This window comes from Anolis carolinensis, chromosome 3, assembly GCF_035594765.1.
Source record: "Anolis carolinensis isolate JA03-04 chromosome 3, rAnoCar3.1.pri, whole genome shotgun sequence".
NCBI classification, from domain to species: domain Eukaryota; kingdom Metazoa; phylum Chordata; class Lepidosauria; order Squamata; family Dactyloidae; genus Anolis; species Anolis carolinensis.
Genome location: NC_085843.1, coordinates 233,196,051 through 233,217,237, shown reverse-complemented (window position 1 = coordinate 233,217,237; position 21,187 = coordinate 233,196,051). Strand labels below are relative to the sequence as shown.

General features: G+C 39.6%; 1 protein-coding gene across 1 annotated transcript in view; it reads left to right on the top strand.

The window, feature by feature from the left end:
* The window catches only part of armh3 (armadillo like helical domain containing 3), a 156,312-nt gene extending 141,603 nt beyond the window's left edge, over window positions 1-14,709 (top strand). Inside the window, exons 25-26 of the mRNA XM_003224228.3 lie at window positions 10,389-10,505; window positions 12,777-14,709. Of these exons, the coding sequence (XP_003224276.1) occupies window positions 10,389-10,505; window positions 12,777-12,869 (210 nt within the window). The 3' untranslated portion in view covers window positions 12,870-14,709. The remainder of the gene's footprint in view (window positions 1-10,388; window positions 10,506-12,776) is intronic.
* The last annotated feature ends 6,478 nt before the right edge of the window (window positions 14,710-21,187 follow it).

Here is a 21,187-nt window from a genome sequence, read left to right as displayed (position 1 = left end):
CAGTTCACACCAGAAGTGAGCAACTATGATGGGGGCAGGGGTTGGGTGTTACTCCATGCCCAGTCAGCAAGCTTCAGAAATCCTTATTTTATATAAAAATACGGTATGATGTGAATACCTTAGATCCTGTTCCTGTTCTTTTCCATGGATTTCGGGCAGTTAAAATACATTCCTGTGGTGGACACGGTGCTGTGTGTATCAAAAGGCAAATACCACTCTTGCCCGGAGCCGCTGGTGGTGCAGTAGGTTAAACCGCTGAGCTTGCTGACCGAAAGCTTGGTGGTTCGAATCCGGTGAGTGGAGTGGGCTCCCGCTATTCGCCCCAGCTTCTACCAACCTAGCAGTTTGAAAACATGCAATTGTTAGTAGTTCAATAGGTACAGCTCCAGCGGGAAGGTAACAGCACTCAATACAGTCATGCTGGCCACATGACCTTGGAGGTGTCTAAGAACACCAGCTCTTCGGCTTAGAAATGGATATAAGCACCAACCCCAGAGTCAGACACAACTAGACTTAATGTTAAGGGAAAACCTTTACCTTTACCTTTTACCACTCTTGCCAGCATTTTGAAGCACTTTATAGGTCGTTCCTAATTAGAATGAATGAATAGGGTAGAGCTGGGGAAGGGGGGCTCAAGGTGGTAAAAGGAGTTGTAGCTGCACATAACTGATGGGCTGCATTTTCTCCAGCTCTAGTTTTCACTAAAAGGTGTGAAGAAGCTCCATCATTTCTTAGAACCAAAATTAATTGCTGATTAATACTTGTAAGATGGGAGGCATTCCCACTGTGGTATTCAGACCTCGTTATCTGGAGAAATACAAATCTTTGTGAATGCTTTGTCTTCTTTTATCAGTGGAAATCTAGCTACTTTAGAGTTCAGAGATCCCTGTGAAGCATTTGACAGCTGTATGTCACCTTGTTTTGGTTTGAGGAAGCTAGAAAAGGGCATGAAAATCCCCCTTATGTACTTTTATCAGTCTTCAAAACCCCTTTGCTGTTCTAAAAATGCAAACCAAGGCCAGGTGTCAGTGCAGTTCTGTTTTGAGCAATGGAAGTTGGCAGATGATGGGTTTATTTTGGAGAGAGTGCCCTTGGTTAATGCAAATCACTGACTTTGGCTACTGAGGGATGTTTTTAAAAGGAACAAACTCTTAATTTATATGCATTCTGTCCAGCTGAACTAATGAATATGAATAGTAAACAATAGGGTGCATGACCAGAAGAGAGAAAGAGAGAGAATTGTATCCAGGAAGAGAATATCCTGCCCAGCTCTAGTGCTATCACTGAGTTTTGTATCCTCTTTGAAGGACTTTGACTATCTTGCTATGTGAACAACCTCGCCCAAGTATGTACAAACTGCAGTTGAGACCATCACTTATACTTTTAGTAAATACAGTACAAAATTGCGTTTCTGTCCACCATAGAACCCAAAACAATGTACATGCTTTAAAAATAATTCGTTTCTTTTTAAAGCCAAGTGGCCTGACAGAAAAAGCCTGTTGGGGTAGTGGAATATGCCACAGCGTTTCCTCTGACCTGATCCCATTGCAGAGCTGCTCATATTGCAGGAGGCAATATCTTAATTTTAAGTGAAGTAACAGTGTCCTTGCCACTTATGATGGTGTGAGGTGGGTGGGTAGGTGTAAGGAACTAGGACAGCATATAGGACAGCTTTTTACATCCTTGAATACTCTATAAAAGGAGATTGTCAGCATTGAAAATGGTGCACACAGTAAAAAGCCTTCTAAACTAAAGGACATGCCTTTCAGTGGGGATCAATATGTTGGCAAGGAGGTTTTGCTCAAGACTTTTACTTGTATGTGTGTAGGTAGGTAATGAGTGATAGGACTTTTATTTGAAAGAGGGTTTAAGACACATGTGTAGAATGCAAGACTGAATCCAAACAGGCATATCATTTTATGTGACTCGCAAAACGTTCAATGCCAAGGCAACATAGTTACATTTATACAGTCTTACAATTATACATTATGCGACGTGCAGGCTTGATGAATCCAAGGCTGGAGTTAAAATTGCTGGAAGGAATATTAACAACTTTAGATATGCAGATGATACCACTTTGATGGCTGAAAGCAAGGAGCCTTATCACCAGGGTAAAAGAAGAAAGTGCAAAAGCTGGGTTGCAATTAAACATAAAAAAAAACAAGATTATGGCAACCATACTGATTGATATCTGGCAATTAGAGGGGGGAAACATGGTGGCAGTGACTGACTTTGTATTTCTAGGCACAAGGATTACTGCAGATGCAGACTGCAGTCAGGAAATCAGAAGATGTTTGCTTCTTGGTAGGAGAGCAATGACCAATTTCAATAAAATAGTGAAGAGTAGAGACATTACACTGGCAATGAAGGTCCTCATAGTTAAAGCAGTGGTATTCCCCATAGTAACCTATGGATGCAAGAGCTGGACCATAAGGAAGGCTGAGCGAAGGAAGATAGACGCTTGTGAACTGTGGTGTTGGAGGAGAATTCTGAGAGTGCCTTGGACTGCAAGAAGATCAAGCCAGTCTATACTCCAGCAAATAATGCCCGACTGCTCACTGGAGGAAGGATATTAGAGGCAAAGGTGAAGTACTTTGGCCACATAATGAGAAGACAGGACAGCTTGGAGAAGATCATGATGCTGGGGAAAATGGAAGGCTAAAGGAAGTGGGGCCAACCGAGGACAAGATGGATTGATGGTATCCTTGAAGTGACTGGTTTGATCTTGAAGGAATTGTGGGTGGCGACAGCCAACAAGGAGCTCTGGCTTGGGCTGGTCCATGAGGTCACGAACAGTCGGAAGCAATGGAACGAATAAACAACAGCAAAACAATTACAAATGGCTTTCTGAAGAAAATCATAAGGCTGATTTGGTCCTCAGTGAAAATGAATTTGAAACCCCTGATTTAAGATGATAAGCAAGGGAGGAGCAATTCATTCTCATTGGCACAGGTGGTAAATGTTTGAAGAGCGTGGTAACTAGGAGAAAGGCTGATCCCAAATCATATCCTCCTGAATCTCATTAATTATTGGAATTCACCAATTTTCTCTTGACAACCATTAGGTTTCTGGAATCTTAAATGCTGACTGCTCCCTACAGAATTCTGTGACCACTAGACTTGATTACAGGCATCCTAAGTTACAAACATCCACATTATAATTTTAGAATAATGGAGAGCAGTGTACACAAAATATGCATTTATGCTAATTGTATTTATTCACCATGTTCTTTTCATTCCAATTCCCAAATTTGACTATGTTGCTTTAATGCATTATTGTGGAAGTACTGTTATAAATCAGTGCATTTTTAAATGAGAAAAAAAATATTGTGGAAAAATATTTTTGTGGAAATTGTTCACTTTTGCAAAATATCCCCCCACAACTATTCCTGAAGTTTAGGGTTCAGTTGTTTCTTTTGAGTTAATGGGGACAGAAGTGTTTATTTGACTTGTAAAGGACTTCATGTGATTGTACATGAAGAAAGAGAATGGAAATTAGAGAATATTCAGTTGATCACTGGGATTAAGCCTATTCTGCCTGCTCTGTTATTTTGTACTTTCCTGGGCTCACAACATTAAAGCCACAATCTATCTCCCAAGATGTTGAATGCAAAATCAGTGTTAACGAAAGATCCATCATCCACTCTCTTATTGTGTATGAGATCACTAACTTTGCTAATATCACTGGTAATAGCAGGCCAAAATTTTGTATGAATAAAAAGATAATTACTTGTTTGCAAACATTTCCCGGGGAAGAGATAAGAATCTAAACTGTTTGGGGCTTTATATGCCACCAACAGTACTTTGAATTGTGCCTGGAAACAGAACAGTAGTCTGGTGAACATCTTGAATCCAGCAATTCTGAGCCAGGTGGAGTTTCTGAACACGTTTCAGAGACAATCCCAGGTATAATGCATTACAGTCCTCCAAGTGAGATGTAACTAAGGTGTGTGTCATTTTAGCTGGTCAGATCTGATATTTTGGGAATGAACATATTTAGTGCACTAGCCTCAGGTGTGCAGAACTATTCATATGTGTGTCTTTTATAAAACTATCCTATTTGGCTTTTGTTGAGTTTTTTAAAACCTAGTACAGCATCTAAAATTATCCATAGCTTTGTTACTATAAAGACTGAATAGTTTCTTTTTGTTCTTCGCTCATAAAACAGCCCGTATGTCTCATTCAGGGAGGTGACAGCTCTGAGTAAGAGCTAGATTTTATATTTTCAAAGGCTGGAGGAGAGGGGGAGTCAAACATTTCTTTCTCTTTTTTCGTGTTCAATGTACTCCTAACAGCAGCTCCAGCTGCAACCTGTTAGTCTTTAATTTGAATGTCTGTAGACTAGGGGCGAGAGGTCAGGGTTTGAGCATTGGACTAGAATTCTGGAAAACCAGAGCTTAAACCCCTGTTTAGCCATATAAACCTACTAGGTGACCCTGAAGAAGTCACATACTCTCATCTCAGAGGAAGACCATGGCAAGTGCCCCCCAAATCCTGCCAAGTAAACCCCGTGATAGAGTTGCCACAATTTGGAAAAGACATGAAGGCATACAATGACAACAAAAAGTCACTGCAGATAACTTACTGAGGATCTCCAGGTCAGAGTCAACGTATATCATACCCATGATGAATGGTCTAAGAAAGTGAGGCAAAATCTTGGTAGGGAATGTATGATGTTCTAAATGTCTCTACACTGACTCTTCTAACATGTCTAACCAATGCTGCCAAAGTTGATGGATGGTGAGAGTTATAGCCCAATATCCAAGGTTTTTCAGACTTTGAATACAATTATCTCAGTCCATTTTCATGGTGCTTAACCAAGGGCCTTAGGTGCACAGGCCACTATGCAGTTCCAGGTTCCTTTGTTGTGGCTTTCCTTCCTCAGATTGATGCATTCACATCCTTAAATTAGCGCAAAAATACCGGGAAAGGTATTTTTAAATGGCTGCTTCTCTAGGCCCCAGGAAACAGCAGATTTTCTTTGACGCTGTGCCTTGATGCATCACAATCTTGCTTCAGTTTGCAATATCTAGCTAGCCTCAGCTTACCAAAAATAATATAGGGGTTCTCAGATTAATACAGCTCATAAAATACATGGTTGGTTGGATAAATTTGCTGCATCTTGCTGGGTTTGGGGGTGGGAGGGAAGAGATAACTAGATCTACAAAAAGCTTATTTATTTGTGATGTGATGCCCTGATCACCAGTTTTGATTTGATCACTGTTTTTGGTGGTTAGGAGTAAAATTTAGGGAATGTGCATAGTTCCCTACTCTTATTTAAGATTTGTAATTGTAGCTTAAAATTCGTAAAGATTTCTTCTTTACCTTTTCTTTTTTCCTTCCAGACTCTGTCTAGAATTTTAGCACACGCAACTGCAGTGTTTCTGCAGTTAGCCACACAAAATTTGAAACACACAAATAAAATTATTTTGATTCTGTGTGTGAAATTCTGATTCTGGTACAAATGGGCTGAGCTGGTGGATTTATTAAGATTAATTTTCTGGGTGTCCTGATTCTGTTCCACACAGAAGTCTACAAATAGTTATAAAAATATGCTGAGGGTTTTGTTTTTGTGTAAATTTAATTATTTTGATTTGTCTTTGCTGATGCAGGGAATTCATTCCAGCACAGATTCCAGCAGCATCAGCAAATCCTTATGATGTTGCCTGCAGAATACAATACATTTTTTACCCTTTTTTACATTAATTAGAGCATGCTCTTGTAAAATCTGTCAATTATCTGTTGCTTTATGTAAAGATGCAGTCATTGCTCCCCAGTTAAAAGTGATAAGTCTTTCAATTACAAGAAGAAATTCTATTAGCAGCAAAATGCTTTTAGAGACATCCTTTTGGGTAGTAAATTGTCATGTTAAGTGTCTAGCTACTTCTCCATTTTGCGACTTGCTGTGCTTTATTGACTTGAAGGAACAAATTTAAAATAACTATGCAGAGATGTAGTTTAAGACTGACCTTTTATTTTTAACTATATGCTTTAAGGTATGCATGGTAAGTCTAATTTGTGTCTTACATTTCAGCATCCATTGGCAGCCTTTGTTTTTCAAGGAACAAACTTTTTCGAATTCTTTCATTAGATTTAAGAATATTTTTCTTTATCACAAATATTTTATACTGCCTTCAGGAGAACCACTGTCCATCCTTTGACACTGTCCCATCCTCCTATCGGTAATCTGTTCCAAGATCCTTAGCTACTAAGGACCTCAAACTAATACTTACCCAAGAAAATGGTCCTTGGTAGCCAGCCTGTGCTGTGAAACGTGCTGTTATAGGAGTCGGTGTGTGTTGCCCTTTGAGAAGAAACTCAAATAATTGCTGCTTTGGCCTATCTCCTTCTTAGCTCATTAAGAGATAACCTCACAGCAGATACAATGAGAGGAAAACCAAGGTCCCTTAGAAATTCTGGAAGGTAACTGTAGGTTTGCTTGACCTTCTGTATGTGTTGAAAGTGGAAGATGTGAGGAAAACCAAATTGGGACAAACTAATTGCACAACCTCACTTGTTCCCAAGACAGCTTCTAAAGTCTTAACACATTTCTTCTTTTTCTGTATATGTAGTTCTGCAATCCCTAGAGCTACAATTATTTCCTTGCTATGGGGTATTTATTTTCACCTGTCACTAGGTCTATAAGACAGTTCAAAGAGTAAAGCTTAGTTTAGTGGTATCGTGGTGAAAGACAGTGAGCATCTTTCCTTGCAAATTCTTGATCCACCTGTTAGCGGCTACAAATTACTTGTTATATTAACAGTCTTGTGTTGAGATTGCTGTGATAAGTTGTATAACTTTTAGTAATAAAAGAAAAAGTGTGTGTTTCTGTGTCAGGCACTGTCATACCTTTAAGACTATGAAGACTTGGCTCCACAAACCTGGCATGAATGCTAAGGAGATCGTAGAGTTATGCACTACAGAACTGTTTCATTTTTTTAAATGATTACTTTTACTTAGGACATTATCACACTATTCTGTTATATTATCCTAGTAATGCATTAGTCCTGCCTGGGCTTCAGCATTATTGCACAATGCTGTTGCATTCCAGGCACTGTTGCATTGCAGGCTTGTGAAAATATTGTGGGGGGAATTCACCCTGGAAATAATCCATTAATGATGACCTTTTCCCTCAACAATTCAGTAAGGTGTTCAGGTATGGATGTCTTATAGCACTTTCTCTCCAATTTTGCCTTTCTCTCCCTCTCTCCCTCTCCCCTCCCCTCTCTCTTTCTTCTTCTTCTTTCCCTCTCTCTTTCTACCTACCTCCCTCCCATCCTTCCTTTTCTCCCTTCATCCTTCCTTCCCCCTTTTCCGACCTCTCTTTATTTATTTTCCCCTCCCTCCCTCCCTCCCTCCCTCCCTCCCTCCCTTTCTTTCTTCCTTTCTTCTTTTTCCCCTCCCTCCCTTGTGCCTTCTTTTTTCCTTCTGCCCTTTCTTCTTATTTCCCTTCCCTCCTTTTTCTTTTCTGCCTTTCTTCTTTCCTTACCTCCTTCCCAAAGGTGCATGGTGACAGGGGCAGGCTGAGGTTCACCTTACCACCACTTATGTGCTAGAGATCTGAATTAGGGGAAGGAGAGGAGTTGATGATTTTGAAAAATGTTCTTGAAAAGGAATCTAGAGCAAGCTGTGTCTGTGTGAATAACATCGTGGGATTTCGCAAAGAAGTTTGCCCTATTCGTGCTGCAAGTGGACTTTTCAGCTTACAGCTTCAGAAATTCTGAACTGCATTTATTACTATGGAGAGGGGAGAGGTTCGTTGGAACAACAGCAAATGTCATGGAAGGTGAAAGAGATATAAATCATGGTCTTTAACTCAGGGTAAAAATGAGGAACCCAGATCTTTTGAAGATATGCTCCCTACTAAGATCTTGGCCTAAACCTTTGCAGCTATTCACTTTCCTGCTGGGACTCTATTGCCAAACCTCCAGCAGGTCTTTTTGTCTGCCATCTGTGCTCACAAATGGAGGTTTTTTTATTTCTTTTTGGATTTTCAGATAGAGAGGTGAGAGGCGAGTGGTTATTAAATCTGCACTGATCTAAAAGAGATCATTATGTGCTCTTTCTTTATGTTCTGAGTAAGGTGTTATGTTGCTCACAGTCCCACCCACTCACCTTTCCCACCTCACCTTCTAGCTGGTGAAGATGGCATTAACTCTGCTGTTGGAAGAGAGGGAACGAGCTCCCTGTGTGGCAGGAGCGCACTGTCATGGAGCATGTGCCTCTCAAGAGCAAGTATAACTGCCTAGATATACGGGGTCAGGGACTTCAGATGAGCAGTGGAGAAATATTTAAAAATGGGGATATCTAACGTGTAACTATGATATCCACAATAATATACGCAAGTTGAGATACTGTGTGTATGTGTAAATTCGCACATCAACACTGTCTCTTGGATTCAGCTTAATACCTTAAAAAATTGGATCACATGCACTTTTTCTACTTTTCAAGGTGGTAAGAATACTGCACATGACAACTTTGAAGAACCTGTTCAGGTGGCAATTTTACTCATAGCCTCTTCCTCCTTTTTTGAGCACACTTGGCTTCCTATCTGTGGCTAATTGCAGGTGACTTGAATATTTTGATCTGGCAAGAAGACAGAATTCTGATTCATGGATGCTGTGGTGTAGCCCTTTGGTTCCCTGTCTGGTGGGGGGGGGGTGTATTATTCTATTATGCCCATTCCCAAGTGGCTAGTTGCATTCAGGAGTGAATTATTCCTCCTTCAAGGTCTGCGCTCTATAGCGGAAGTCTCTGCACTTCTACACTTATTATTCCCATCACAGCTTTAGCACATGTGCGAGAAAATGAACAACTGAATTTGTAGATCATTGTTATTGCTGAGGATTTTTTTCCCCTTTGCTGCCAGTAAATCTGAGAAACAAAATTAAGGATGAAGTTTGTTTGCAGACTGCATGCTTTAGCAGCGGTAGGATAACTGACAAACTATCCAGATGTGACCTTGCAAGGTGTCAACATTCCTTCCTTCCCTGTACCTCCTATTTTTCTGCTGCGGTGCATGGATTGCACCTGTGGAGAGCATCTGCTAGGTGCTAGGCAGCATGTTCTAAAATTCTTTCTTGGCAAAGCTCCTCTTGAGTTTTCTAGCAAGAAGATGGAAAGCTTGATGTGTCTGTAAGCGTGTTTCTACTCCAAGTTTCATAGCCAACACATTAATATCCGCTGTTGGATAATAAGAATATGTAACACAATTTTTGTTCCTGGCTTATAAATATCATTTTGTAATTGGTTCTATAATAAAAACATGGAAAAAGTTTATTAAACTGGAAAAAATGTTGTTTTTGCTGGACATCCTGAAGTACATTTTGCTATTGTTTTTTCAATAAATATCTGATAGAGTCTCAACCAATTCAACATAGCTTGTGGAAGCCACAAAAATGAAAGTTTCTAGAGTATAACAATTACTTTCTCAAGATAAATACCATGCAATTAAATAGGAAATAAGACTTTCAAACCAGGAACATTTTAATTCAAATTTTGTTACATGGTTTAATTATTCAGAGAATGATACAGCAGAAAAAAGAGCCTGTCCAAATTGTGAAGGTTTTTCTGCTTTTCAGACAGATGTGACTTTCCTGGGTGCTCAGCTCATATGTTTTAAATTATGGTGTCAAGCACTGGGGGTTTGTGAGACTTCCGTAAGAACAAATGAAGATTTTTCATGCTCAAAGTGAGCATGTTCCACAGTTTACAGAAGGTGTTACTTCCTGTTTTCTGGAATGGGGAATGGCATTCAGTGAGTTGTTTATATAGTCCTGAACGTGCATCTGAATAAATATAGGAGATGTAATTTCAAGATAGCTTAGCACTGGTGTTCATTGAGGCATGTTCCTTGCTAAGGTACCTGCAGCCACACTTAGGAAGGGTTGGGATGATTGTAGGCTTCCAGAGGATGCAGAATTGCAAGTCCTGGTAGTTCTAACCAGCAGAGTAGAGTAATCCTGGAAGCTGGAGTTCTACAGTTGGAGGTCCACAAGATTTCTACTCCAACCAAAAGTTACTGGTTATTTCTGCAGTTCTTGGGTAGGGATATTGGTTGAATATTGCTTATGTAGTCAAATCCAAAATCCGAAATGCTCCAAAATCCTGAATTTTCCATAAGGGTGGCTGGGATAGTGATTCTTTTACTTTCTGATGTTTAATATACACAAATCTTGTTTTATACTTATGCATGTGTGCACACACCTGTGGTATTGAGTCCATTAAGATTCTTTTATTCTCTGGGTTGTTTTAGGAATATCAGATCTCTCTAGTAGCTTTGAAAAGGTAGCCCTGGACTTCCCAGTGAGATAGTGGAACCTTATTGACTCCAGATGATATTATGTTCAACATAGTGATGCTTCTTTTCATTGTGTGTTTGTGATGTAGGTTTTGGAAGTGGTGCGCTCCAACTATGACACACTTACCCTGAAGCTGCAGGATGGGCTGGACCAATATGAACGCTACTCGGAGCAACACAAAGAAGCTGCCTTCTTTAAAGAACTGGTGAGTTTTCAGATAGGCACCACAAAGTTTAGGACTTCTGAACTAGTCTCCTATCTGCCAAACACATGTCTGTTAGGAATATCAAAGCACATGCTTTAGTGTTTGGCTTCTAGAGCAATGTCTATGCTTATCTGAGGTTTCTTTAACTTTTTGTATTATTTCCCCAAAGTTTATAAAATTATATGTTTTGAAGGTTTTTTTACATGCCCATGATGAGAATAAGGGAAATCTCATGATAATTAAGCCTTTTGGAATCTTACTGGGTGGAAGTTTCCATTAGTTCCTTTGATTGAACGGGAATCAGTATACAGGCAGTCACCGAGTTACAAACATCTGACTTACAAATGACTCCTAGTTAATAATGGGGATGAGACAGCAAGAAGAGAGAGAATTCTACCCCTATAAGGGGAAATTCACTCCTGGGGGGAAAGGTGTCTCTACTGAAGCTTTATCACCAATCCTTGTTTCCTCAACAAGCCACATTGTTCAAAATCCAATTCTCACAAGGACAGAAAGTGAAATGAAATCTTCTGATCAGGAGTGCAGACAGCAAAACAAAACTCTTTCCTATGCTATCCAAAATGCCTGTTCTGACAAGCCTACAGAACTTATCTTGTTCATAACTCGGGAGCTGCCTGTACTTTCACAGAAGACAAATCTTTCTGCAAATGTCTACACAGACGGCACATGTCCCAACTGTACCAAGCAGCCGCCTTCAGTTTTCTCCTTATCAGCCTGAAGCTATAACTTCCTTCGGTAATTGCCAGGTATCTCCACATTCTGTACTGCAAGTGTTTGAGCACGAACATGGGGAGTGTGAAAACTTTCTTCTTAAATCAATTTGTGTTTAAGAGGGTGATAGCTGAATACAGAAGCAGAAATAGCCTGTGCAGGTGAAACATGTTCTTCCCTGTTACCATATCCATGGTTTTGTTTTGTTCATCAGTTAGGTTCTTTTTGTATTTTGCCTTAGCTTCTCATGCTGTTCTTTCTTTGCTCTCGTGATTACTATTTGAAGAACTTTTCATTTGTCCTGATTAAACTAAAGATTCGTGTTTTCTAATTTGCTGACATTAAGCATCCTTTTTGGAATTCATCCTCCTTAGATCTGGTAATTTAGGCTCAGTGTCATTGAGTATGGTTAACATATATACCAGTGCTCTCCCTTGCCCCATTTTTATGAGATATAACCAAGTACATCGCTTCCCAATCAACTAGCGATCAGAAAAATTTCCTTATTATTCCTCATGCCATGATTAAATAAATGCAACCACTGTAATCCCTTTTTCTAGAGACTTAATGAGGCTGCATCAAACCATTCCACTATTGAGAGCTACAATAAATGTATAGTGTGTCTCCTGAGTTCACTAACAAAGCAGGGACAAGAATCAAGTTGATCTGTTTAAGTACTTTGATAAAAAAAATCCTATTCTACCATTAGAATATTTTCCCTTTTAAATTCAGGAAAGTTATATCCCTTCTTCACGTCATACCAAAATACAATGCTGTGCAACAAAGAATACTTAGCTAAATCAAGGGAAGTTATATAGCTATCTCTGGCACTGCTTCCAACTTAGCCAGGTGTTTTTGGAGTGATGTAAGACAGTACATGGATGTAAACATTTCCTTACTTAATCTGCTTTAGATAGTAAATCCCTAACCGTATTCTACATTAGTTTATTATACAGTAAAACTTTGAACTTTCTGGATTGCTCAAAACCTTTGTAACAAGACAAAACCTTTTGGTATTCATCAAATTCATGCAAAGGAAAATTTAGAGTGGCAAATTCAGACCCAAACATTTGGGTTAAAATGAGTAGCAGCTCAACAGCAGTGGCAAGGTAGAGTAGAGAACTAGAAAGATAACACATTTGGGAGGACTCTTAGGTGGTTGTTGTTGTTGTTTTTATTATTATTGTTATTATTTATGCCCCAATTTTTCTCTCTAAATGTAGCTCAAAAAAGCTTACCGTAAAACCAATACAATGAATATCTGTAAAACCTAAAAAAAATACAAACATTGAAATCGCATTAAATATTAAAACAGTATTAAAAATAAACAGTTAAAACCCTTATAACCAATTGAAAGCCTATTCATAGCTAAAACCACAGCACCCCCGACTTGATTTTAAGTCTGCAAACAACTGCTGTTTGTATGCTTTATTCCTGAGACCAGTCCAAAAAGCAATGCTAGGCAGACTTTCCTTCAGTGCTAGACATGTCATCTATAGTCCATGTGACTTATAGTGAATGTTCTTTCTTTTCCCACAGGTTCGATCCATCAGCATCAATGTACGGCGCAATTTGGCTTTCAACACCATCAGCCAGGAGGCTTTGCTTAAAGAGTTTTCAACCATTTCCTGAAGTGGAACACTTGCCTGCTTCCTGACCAGCCCTGGTGTTATTGCACCCCCTTCCCCAGCATTGACGATAGCTCCTGGTTGTGGCAAGGCCTAACCCTAGCGTGTGTGTGTGTGTGTTTTTCCAGGAAAAAGGAAGAAGAGATTTGAACTTGTCTCATATGCTTGGGACTAGAGAACCGACAATGTGGACTGCACTGGAGAGTTGGTGTGAGAAAGAGTTATTGTTCTTCCTCACTTTTGTTTGTGGTAACTCTTGGGCAGTGATAAGAGTTTGCTCCCCAGATGAGCAAAATCAGAACAGAACAATGTTGCTCAAAGGGCTCATCCTTCCAATTCTTTTGAAGTTGTCTGTTGCTGGGCAGTTACCTGAAGAGAGCTCGTGGTGCAGGAGCCAAGCCTTTTTAATAATATGGGGCAGATTAATGAATTCCTGCCATATGCACACATGTACAATAAGACCCTAGTCATTAGCTTGGCTTGGGTGCTTTGAATTAGCTGTCCTTGTGTATTATTAGCTCCTTCTCCAGCTGGTGTTGAAATTGAACAGCTGAGGGCTCTACCCTTCCCTCTGTGTTAGTGCCTCTTGTTTTGAATGGTGCTTCTGGAGGATTTTCCCAGTGCCCAGTCTAAAATACTTGGTCTCTGGAATTCCTTAAGTAAGAGGCTACCTCTACCAATCCCTTCTTACTCTTTCTACTGCCCTGTTTGAAGACTCCAGAGTTGAATATTATGTACTAGTCATTTATTTTCAAAGGAGCAATAAGGGAAGGGTTCCTATGCTTCTACTGCTCATACAACTTGAGTGTGTCAATATGAGCCATTTCATCTTGTTTCCAGAATTCTGGTAGGTCTTCTGCATTAGATTCCTTGGTATTTTCAACTGGCTTAATGTGCATGGACTCCTACCCTAGTGATGATGGTGTGATCAACTGCTCTGGGCCACATTGTCAATATCTTCTCTTTCAAACTGCCCAAACCAAGCTCCATGACCGAACAGAAGAAGGAACATTATAACACAGCATTTTCTCTTCGTTCCAATGGAGTGTTTTATTAGATACGTAGCTTTAGGAAATTAATTTGCTGGATGTAACAGTTGTTACAGCATTTTAAGTAAAGGAGAGCTTGGTAGAGGGGATCAAGTGCTTTACATCTGTAATACTCAGCTGAACACTTCTGTCCACCAAGTAGTGGAACTGCTGATTACAGGACATGTTGCTTGTGTTGTCTCAAACTTTCTATTTTCCCAGCTTCTTAAAAACAAAAATGGTAAACACACTACATAACAGTATTTTTCTTTATACATATAAAATAAATACAGCGCTTTGCTGGGAAAGCCAAGTTGATTCTTCATCTGGAATTGTGCTTGGAATGACTATCTCAGCCCACCAACAGATTTTAGTAAAGGATGTTAATAGAATTTGATGCTCTGCCCATTTGAGATGAGGGGAAAGGGAATACCATGTAATTTTTTATCCAGAATCCCTTCCACTGGATACAAGCAGGTGTTGGGAAAGCAGGCATACATGCACCTTACTGCTTATACTAGTTTAGCAGATTAATATGCAGACAGATTTGGTTTCAAAAATAACTGCTAGTTTATGCATCAGTATCTTTGATGCCTAGTAATGAATTCTAGCACCAGGAGATTGTGGAAGAACTTTTGTTTCCTAGAAGGAACACTGTGTGCTCCCTGCTGCCGAAACACCTGTAAGCGGATGTATATAGAGTTCCTGTAGAGATCAATCAAAAGGGGAGGAGGAGTGTGCCTCTAATCACTCTTTTGTGTGCAGTGTACTTTTTTGTGTTCTCTTTGGGAGGGGTAATAAATTATTATTACTCTTCCTGTGGCAGCTGCTGTGTTCAGTATAAGAATGTGTTTCATTGTGTTTTCCAGTTAAATAATGCTTGTGGCAAAGAAGGGGAATGTCTTGGTCTACACTGGAAAGACAGCAGGGATGGGCTAACTCTCTTCCCGCCCACCTCTATCCCTGACCCAGTTTGCAAAAGGAAGCAAGGATCTTTCAAATTAACAAATTGGAAGCCTCTGGGAGCCTCTTTGGCTCTAGGTGAGGTTATAAAAGCTGTAAACAAAGAAATTTGCATTAGGAAAAACAGTTCAATTGGGGCAAAATTGTTTTCCTCCCATAATGCACATTGCGGGTGCTTTGGGTGCTAGAGATTTAGAGGGAGAGAAGTTAAAAGCCCTTCTGTTCCCCACACCAGGGTTCCAGCCAAGATTGGAACCATAGCTGTTGCAGTTTGTATTAACAAAAAAAACCAAAAAACATATTTGCTGTACTGGGAAGGATTTTTCTTCTTCTGAGAATTGTTGTCATGGAGATCCCCAAACTAGATTGAGACTATGGTGAAGGGAACCAAGTACAACAAGCTTCTCTTATCCCCACCTCCAATTCTAATCTGGAGCATAGCCCCAGCACCTGAAATTGGTGGCCACATCCCACTTAAACTAATTGTTGGCATTTCTCCAGCACAAATTGCTGCCGTGGCTTGAGTAGATATATGTTTTTATGTGGATAAATTATGGTGAATGGAAGTATGAATGTTTAAAGAAAAGACGGGGAGTGGGAGGAGTCATCCACCATCTACATATAGATTTGACCCTACATATAAATGTCTTGGAGCCTACAGAAAATTATTTGAAGACGGGAATGCATCCCTTGGGCTGATAAAGATTCACCACCTGGCCTGTATGGAATGCATGAAATGGAGAAAGGTTGGTTTTGAAAGTGAGGGATTTTAAGATTAATTCTTGAAAATCTTTTGAAGATGAGGCACTTACAAACATTTTCAGTGTTGAAGTCTACAGTTCCTTATTTTCATTCTCTTCCAGCCTATTTTACTGAATTTATAATTCTTCTTAATGGAAGACAAGATCATCCACTTCTGAATTTACAAGGGAAATGATTCCTAACCTCCCCTTCATTTGGAAGCCTGGAAGTGGGGTTTTCCTTTAGTGGCCTGCATGCTTTAAAACTTGCCTTTTCTCTTTCTTACTTGGAGTATACAGAATGTTCAATTGTTTATTTTCAATTTCCATTTGAAGCAAATTTTGCATTAGAATAGATTTCCTAGGTAACAGTGATTGATAATCTTATGACTTTGGCTATCCCTTTGGGTCTATCTGGTGCCTTTGAAAGCATCTTGAGTTAGCAGTGTAATTTTTCAACTGGAATCCTGTGAATAATTATGCATTTGCTCTCTGCTAACATATCCCTTGGAGATACATGCTTGGGACAACAAATATGTCACATAAAGATGCTAGTCCTAGGTCGGGTAATACAGGGTAGCTTTAGGTCAACTGTCTCCTTTTTTGTTGCTGTACATCAGTTTTCCTGAGCAACACTCATGCCGTTATCGGCTGTGGTGTTAACGAACTGCATGAGGCCCAAGGGTGCTATTAACCATAAATAAAACTTTGGGAGACTGATGACCTTTTTTACTGCCTTTCCTTCTTTTCCTGTCCCTAGGTTTCCTGCCAGGCAGTTCTTTGCTCCAGGAGGAGTATGTAAGGGAAGCAGAAATTACATTGCCACTCAGAGAAAGGGAAAGATCTCATTGCTAAGAATTAGATTTATGCTTAACAAATCTAGCTTCACTGGGTCTAGTGGCATAATACGATCTCCCCTGTTCTGAGCAGAGAGCTTAGCTCTGCTTCAGACAGCTATAGCTTTTCATCTCTGTTTATTTCTCTTCGATGTTTACCCACTCCCTCCACCTGATGCTGGCTGAGACTCTAGAGGCAGAATGTGTTTAGTGTTAATGAGAAGGACTAAGATGAGATTTGTGGTTCAGAATATAATGAATTTTGTACTGGTTAATTTATAGTTGCCTTCAATATCAGTTTAGCTGCCTCTGAGGCAGAGGCCAGGAGACAATATTTTAACATATAGTTACCTAATCCTGTCAGGGAGAGATTGGTTTGGGGCGGGTGGGTGGGTATGGTTGTTACACTTTAATTTTTTTTCTTATTTCAAAGCATGACTGCATTGGGAACAGATTTTCTTTTTCTGGGAAGAACGGCTTTTTTTATTTTCCGATTTCCCCAGAACTGTGTAATTCGAAAGCACTGACTATTACCTACCCAATATCCAGGCACAGATGTTTTACAGAATAGCTCATAGTACAGATGTTTCAAGCATACTTGTATCAACATATTCAAGAATCAAAGCACCCTCAGTTCAGGAGTATTTAAGGAACTTACACATTCACACATGTAGTACAAAATAGAAAACAGCAAAGTGCCCATGTTATCTTACATTATCAGAAAAGCAGTAAATAAATTGTAAATACATTCTTCAGCATCCCATATGCTGCTTTGCAATATAATCCTTTTCAACCATATTTTCACTTGGTATTTTATGGAGCCCCAGTGGCGCAGTGGATTAAACCCTTGTGCTGGCAAGAGTGATTACTTGAAGGTTGGATTGTTGACCTGAAGGTTGCCGGTTCAAATCCAACCTGGGGAGAGTGCAGATGAGCTCCCTCTATCAGCTCCAGCTCCATGCGGGGACATGAGAGAAGCCTCCCAGAAGGATGGTAAAAACATCAAAAAACTATCGTGCATCACCTGGGCAATATCCTTGCAGATGGCCAATTCTCTCACACCAGAAGCAACTTGCAGTTTCTCAAGTCACTCCCAACACAAAAAACTTGGTGTTTTGATCCAAATTCCCCTCTCTGTCTAGATTGGAGGCAGTTCTGAAGCCTAAGACCAATTACAAGTCAATATTTATTGAGATGGGTGCTTTTAAAAAAATAATTCTCATCATCAAACTTACATAACTGAAGATTATGATATTCTGAGTGCAATAATGAGAAGCATCAAAATGAAACCAAAGCAAAGTACAGACCTCCTAGCATAACACCAATACCAATGAATCAGAAATTCTGTTTCCTAGATTTTTCTGCTGAAGTCTATTCAATTCAGCAATGGCTTTTAAAAAAATACAAAACTTTCCTAGAAGGCCCCCGTTTGCTTAACAGATGTATTTCTCAGTTAAATGATGGATTCAAATGGAAAGTTTGAAACTCCATAACTTTCAGGCCTATGCAATAATGTTTAGACATCATGGGTAGACATCTATGGTGCCTTTATTGACCTGACAGAATTTGAACAGGCAAAAGGAAAAATGGGGATATCTTTTCAGGATAGTTGTAAACAGATCAGTATCCTTGATCCCAAAACAAATGTTTTAACATGGCAATCCATATGTACAAGAATCTTTCTATGTATCCTAGGAGGCTTTGTGTATGGGTTTCAGGGGGATGTTAATAAACCTTTGACTTTTTGAGAAATATTGATTGGGACGCTTACAAAAAGCTGCACTATACCACTTCCCCTTGACTGGACTATCTTTAAGAAGGGCAGGATGAAGTGATTTTCTGGTGTGCTCTGATAGAGCATTTTGCCTTGCTGGGTTGGATTACACATATCAGACTAACTGATGAAAAACGGAGACTATATGTGCCATTTTTACTGCACCCAAAGAGCTTTTTCCTGGCAGTAATAATGCACAAGCTTTTGTTCACAATCCCCCCCCCCCCATCTACAATGGACAGAGATGCTCCAGGATGTGCTGAAGACTCAAAGCCATGTTTCCCTCCCTCCAGGTAAGTCATTTGACTTTGAGTACCTAAGATGGAACAAATGGAAAGCTCTTTCTCTTCTCACGGTAGGCACCAAACAGGCAATTTGGGTATCAGATGCCTGTTAGAAAAGTCCACAAACAAGACATAAATGTGATAGCCATCACTTGGCTGTGTTTCCTAGCAACTGATATTGAAATGCACACCATCTCTGATACAGGAGTTAATATATGGCCATCTTGATTAGAAGCAAGGGATAGCTTTCTGTTCCTTGAATTTGTCTAATTCTGTTTTAAAGTCCATATTAGTGGCCATCCCTGCATCCTATAGCAAATTTCAGAGCTTAACTCAACAGTTTGCGAAGTCATACTTCCCTATGTCAAGAATTTCCCATTTTTCAACTTCATTGTATGACTGAGTTTTCATATTACGACAATAGGAAAGAAATATATCCCTATTCACTTTCTGTATACTGCACCGTGCATAAGGTACACTTCTAGCATGTCCTCTTTTCTTGCTTTTGGATTTTGATTATCTTGATAGTTCTTTTCAGCTTTTAAATACCTTTTCAGGGATGTGATCAGAATGGTACACTGCATTCTAAGTGTGGGTGCACCACAGATTTGTAAGACATTATGGCATTGGCAGTTTTACCTTTCATTTCTTTCAAAATAATCTCCAACAAATATTCTTCCTTCTGTAGAAGATGCCTCTTCAAGAAGGCAAGGAAAGCTTTTGTAAGATTGAAACAAGCACTGTTGCTATAGAGGAGATAATAGTCATCTCTGTTTTGCTCACAAGCATTACAGCAGGGGCACACTGGGATTTACTGAAACTTGGCAACAAGCACATTTTTCTTGCCAAACCTGATTACTAATAGAATAAATCATCTTACATTTAGGATAAATAGGGTTTTCTGACTGTAATTCAGGAATGTTGGGGGAAAGCAATCTGCTTTAACAGCTGCAATGTGCAGGTGTTCTTCTAGTCGTAAACACACCACAAAGTGCCACAGAGAGAGCACTGATGAACCTAAGAAGGAGAATCCAAACCAGAACTATCAGTTGCACAAGGTTTTCAAATGAGTTAGATGTCTCGGGTCTATCATGCCCTGTCATGTAGGGTGGAAGTGAGAATCTGCAATGAGAAGTAGTAACTGATGCCTCCCGCTGAAACACATTGAGGCCAGATGATGATGGAGTGCGCCTAATGGCATCAGGTCTATGGCCAAATCGCTGGCTGGAGCTTCTCTGTCCATGATCCTACCTTGCTTTTTTCCTGTAGTTCTCTGCCATTTGTGGATCAATCAAATATCTCCATAAATTGTTCTCACTCAGAAAATGTTTCTGTCTATATTGGGATTTGGTTATGAGTTTGTTTCTTGCACCTCTGAGTTCATTCTTTGCAAAGTACTTCAATAGCTTAAAGGATTTAAGCTGTCGAAGTACTTTGAGAACTGTATTTTCTTTTGTTTTGCTTTAGTAGGATCGTAGGCAGCTTACAACACAGATAAAAAATAGATGACTGCTTAAACCAATCATTAATTTTTTATTTCAAAAATTGTATGTATGATGTCGAAGGCTTTCATGGCCGGAATCACTGGGTTGTTGTGTGTTTTCCGGGCTGTATAGCCATGTTCCAGAAACATTCTCACCTGACGTTTTGCCCACATCTATGGCAGGCATCCTCAGAGGTTGTGAGGTATATACCTCACAACCTCTGAGGATGCCTGCCATAGATGTGGATGAAACGTCAGGTGAGAATGCTTCTGGAACATGGCTATACAGCCTGGAAAACACACAACAAGCCAATTGTATGTATGATAGCAATCCAAAGATGCGGCCATATGCTCATGTATACTATCATATCAAATATATTTCCTGCTTCTGATTTAAGCCATTGGTCACTATATTGCCAAAAGATCCCATCTTGTACATGAGAAGATATAATCCCACCCTAGAAATGAGCTAGTTTCCTATATCCAGCAAAAAAGACTGTCACATCATGGCTCTACTAGAGAGAGGAATACTGGAGTAGATTGAACATTTCCATTCTCTGGGGTTCCATGGTGGGACAGTCGTCCAATCCTCATTTAAAAAAGGAAGGAGAGGAAGAACCTGACAATTAGAGGCAGAATCGTAAGCCAGTAGCCTGTGGTTTGTTCTTTTTGGGTGTCTGAATTTATCAACATCCAGCTCAGCTACTGTGAGTCCAGGGGGATCTCCTAATGCTTCTTCTTCATCAGTGTATAATTCTTGGTGCATTTACATACTGAACATTTGTCATGTTGTTTTTAATGTAGTTTTAAGTTTTAAGACCAATCTTTCAGGATTATCGTTGAAGAGAAGCCTTTTGCCTTAGAAGTTTTATCTGTCAACTAATGTAAAGGCCATCCCACTCCCATTTCCTGAAAGGTGCAGTAAATTCAATTTTTTTTTTACTTTCTTAAAATACACTGGCTTGCCCTTCTTATTACATATGGGAAAGTTGTCAACGAACTACCTGTCTCTCTCTGTGTTAAATGGATGATAACTTGTCTTAACAGTTTATCAAAATATTTTTTTGACATCCAATTGGGAAGAGCAAATGATTCAAAAGAAGAAAATGATATCAGATTCATCTATATATTCACATTTCATTTAGTGTATTGACTTTGGTTCAGATAGACCAGGGATGGGTAAACTAAGGCCTGGGGGCCAGATGTGGCCCTCT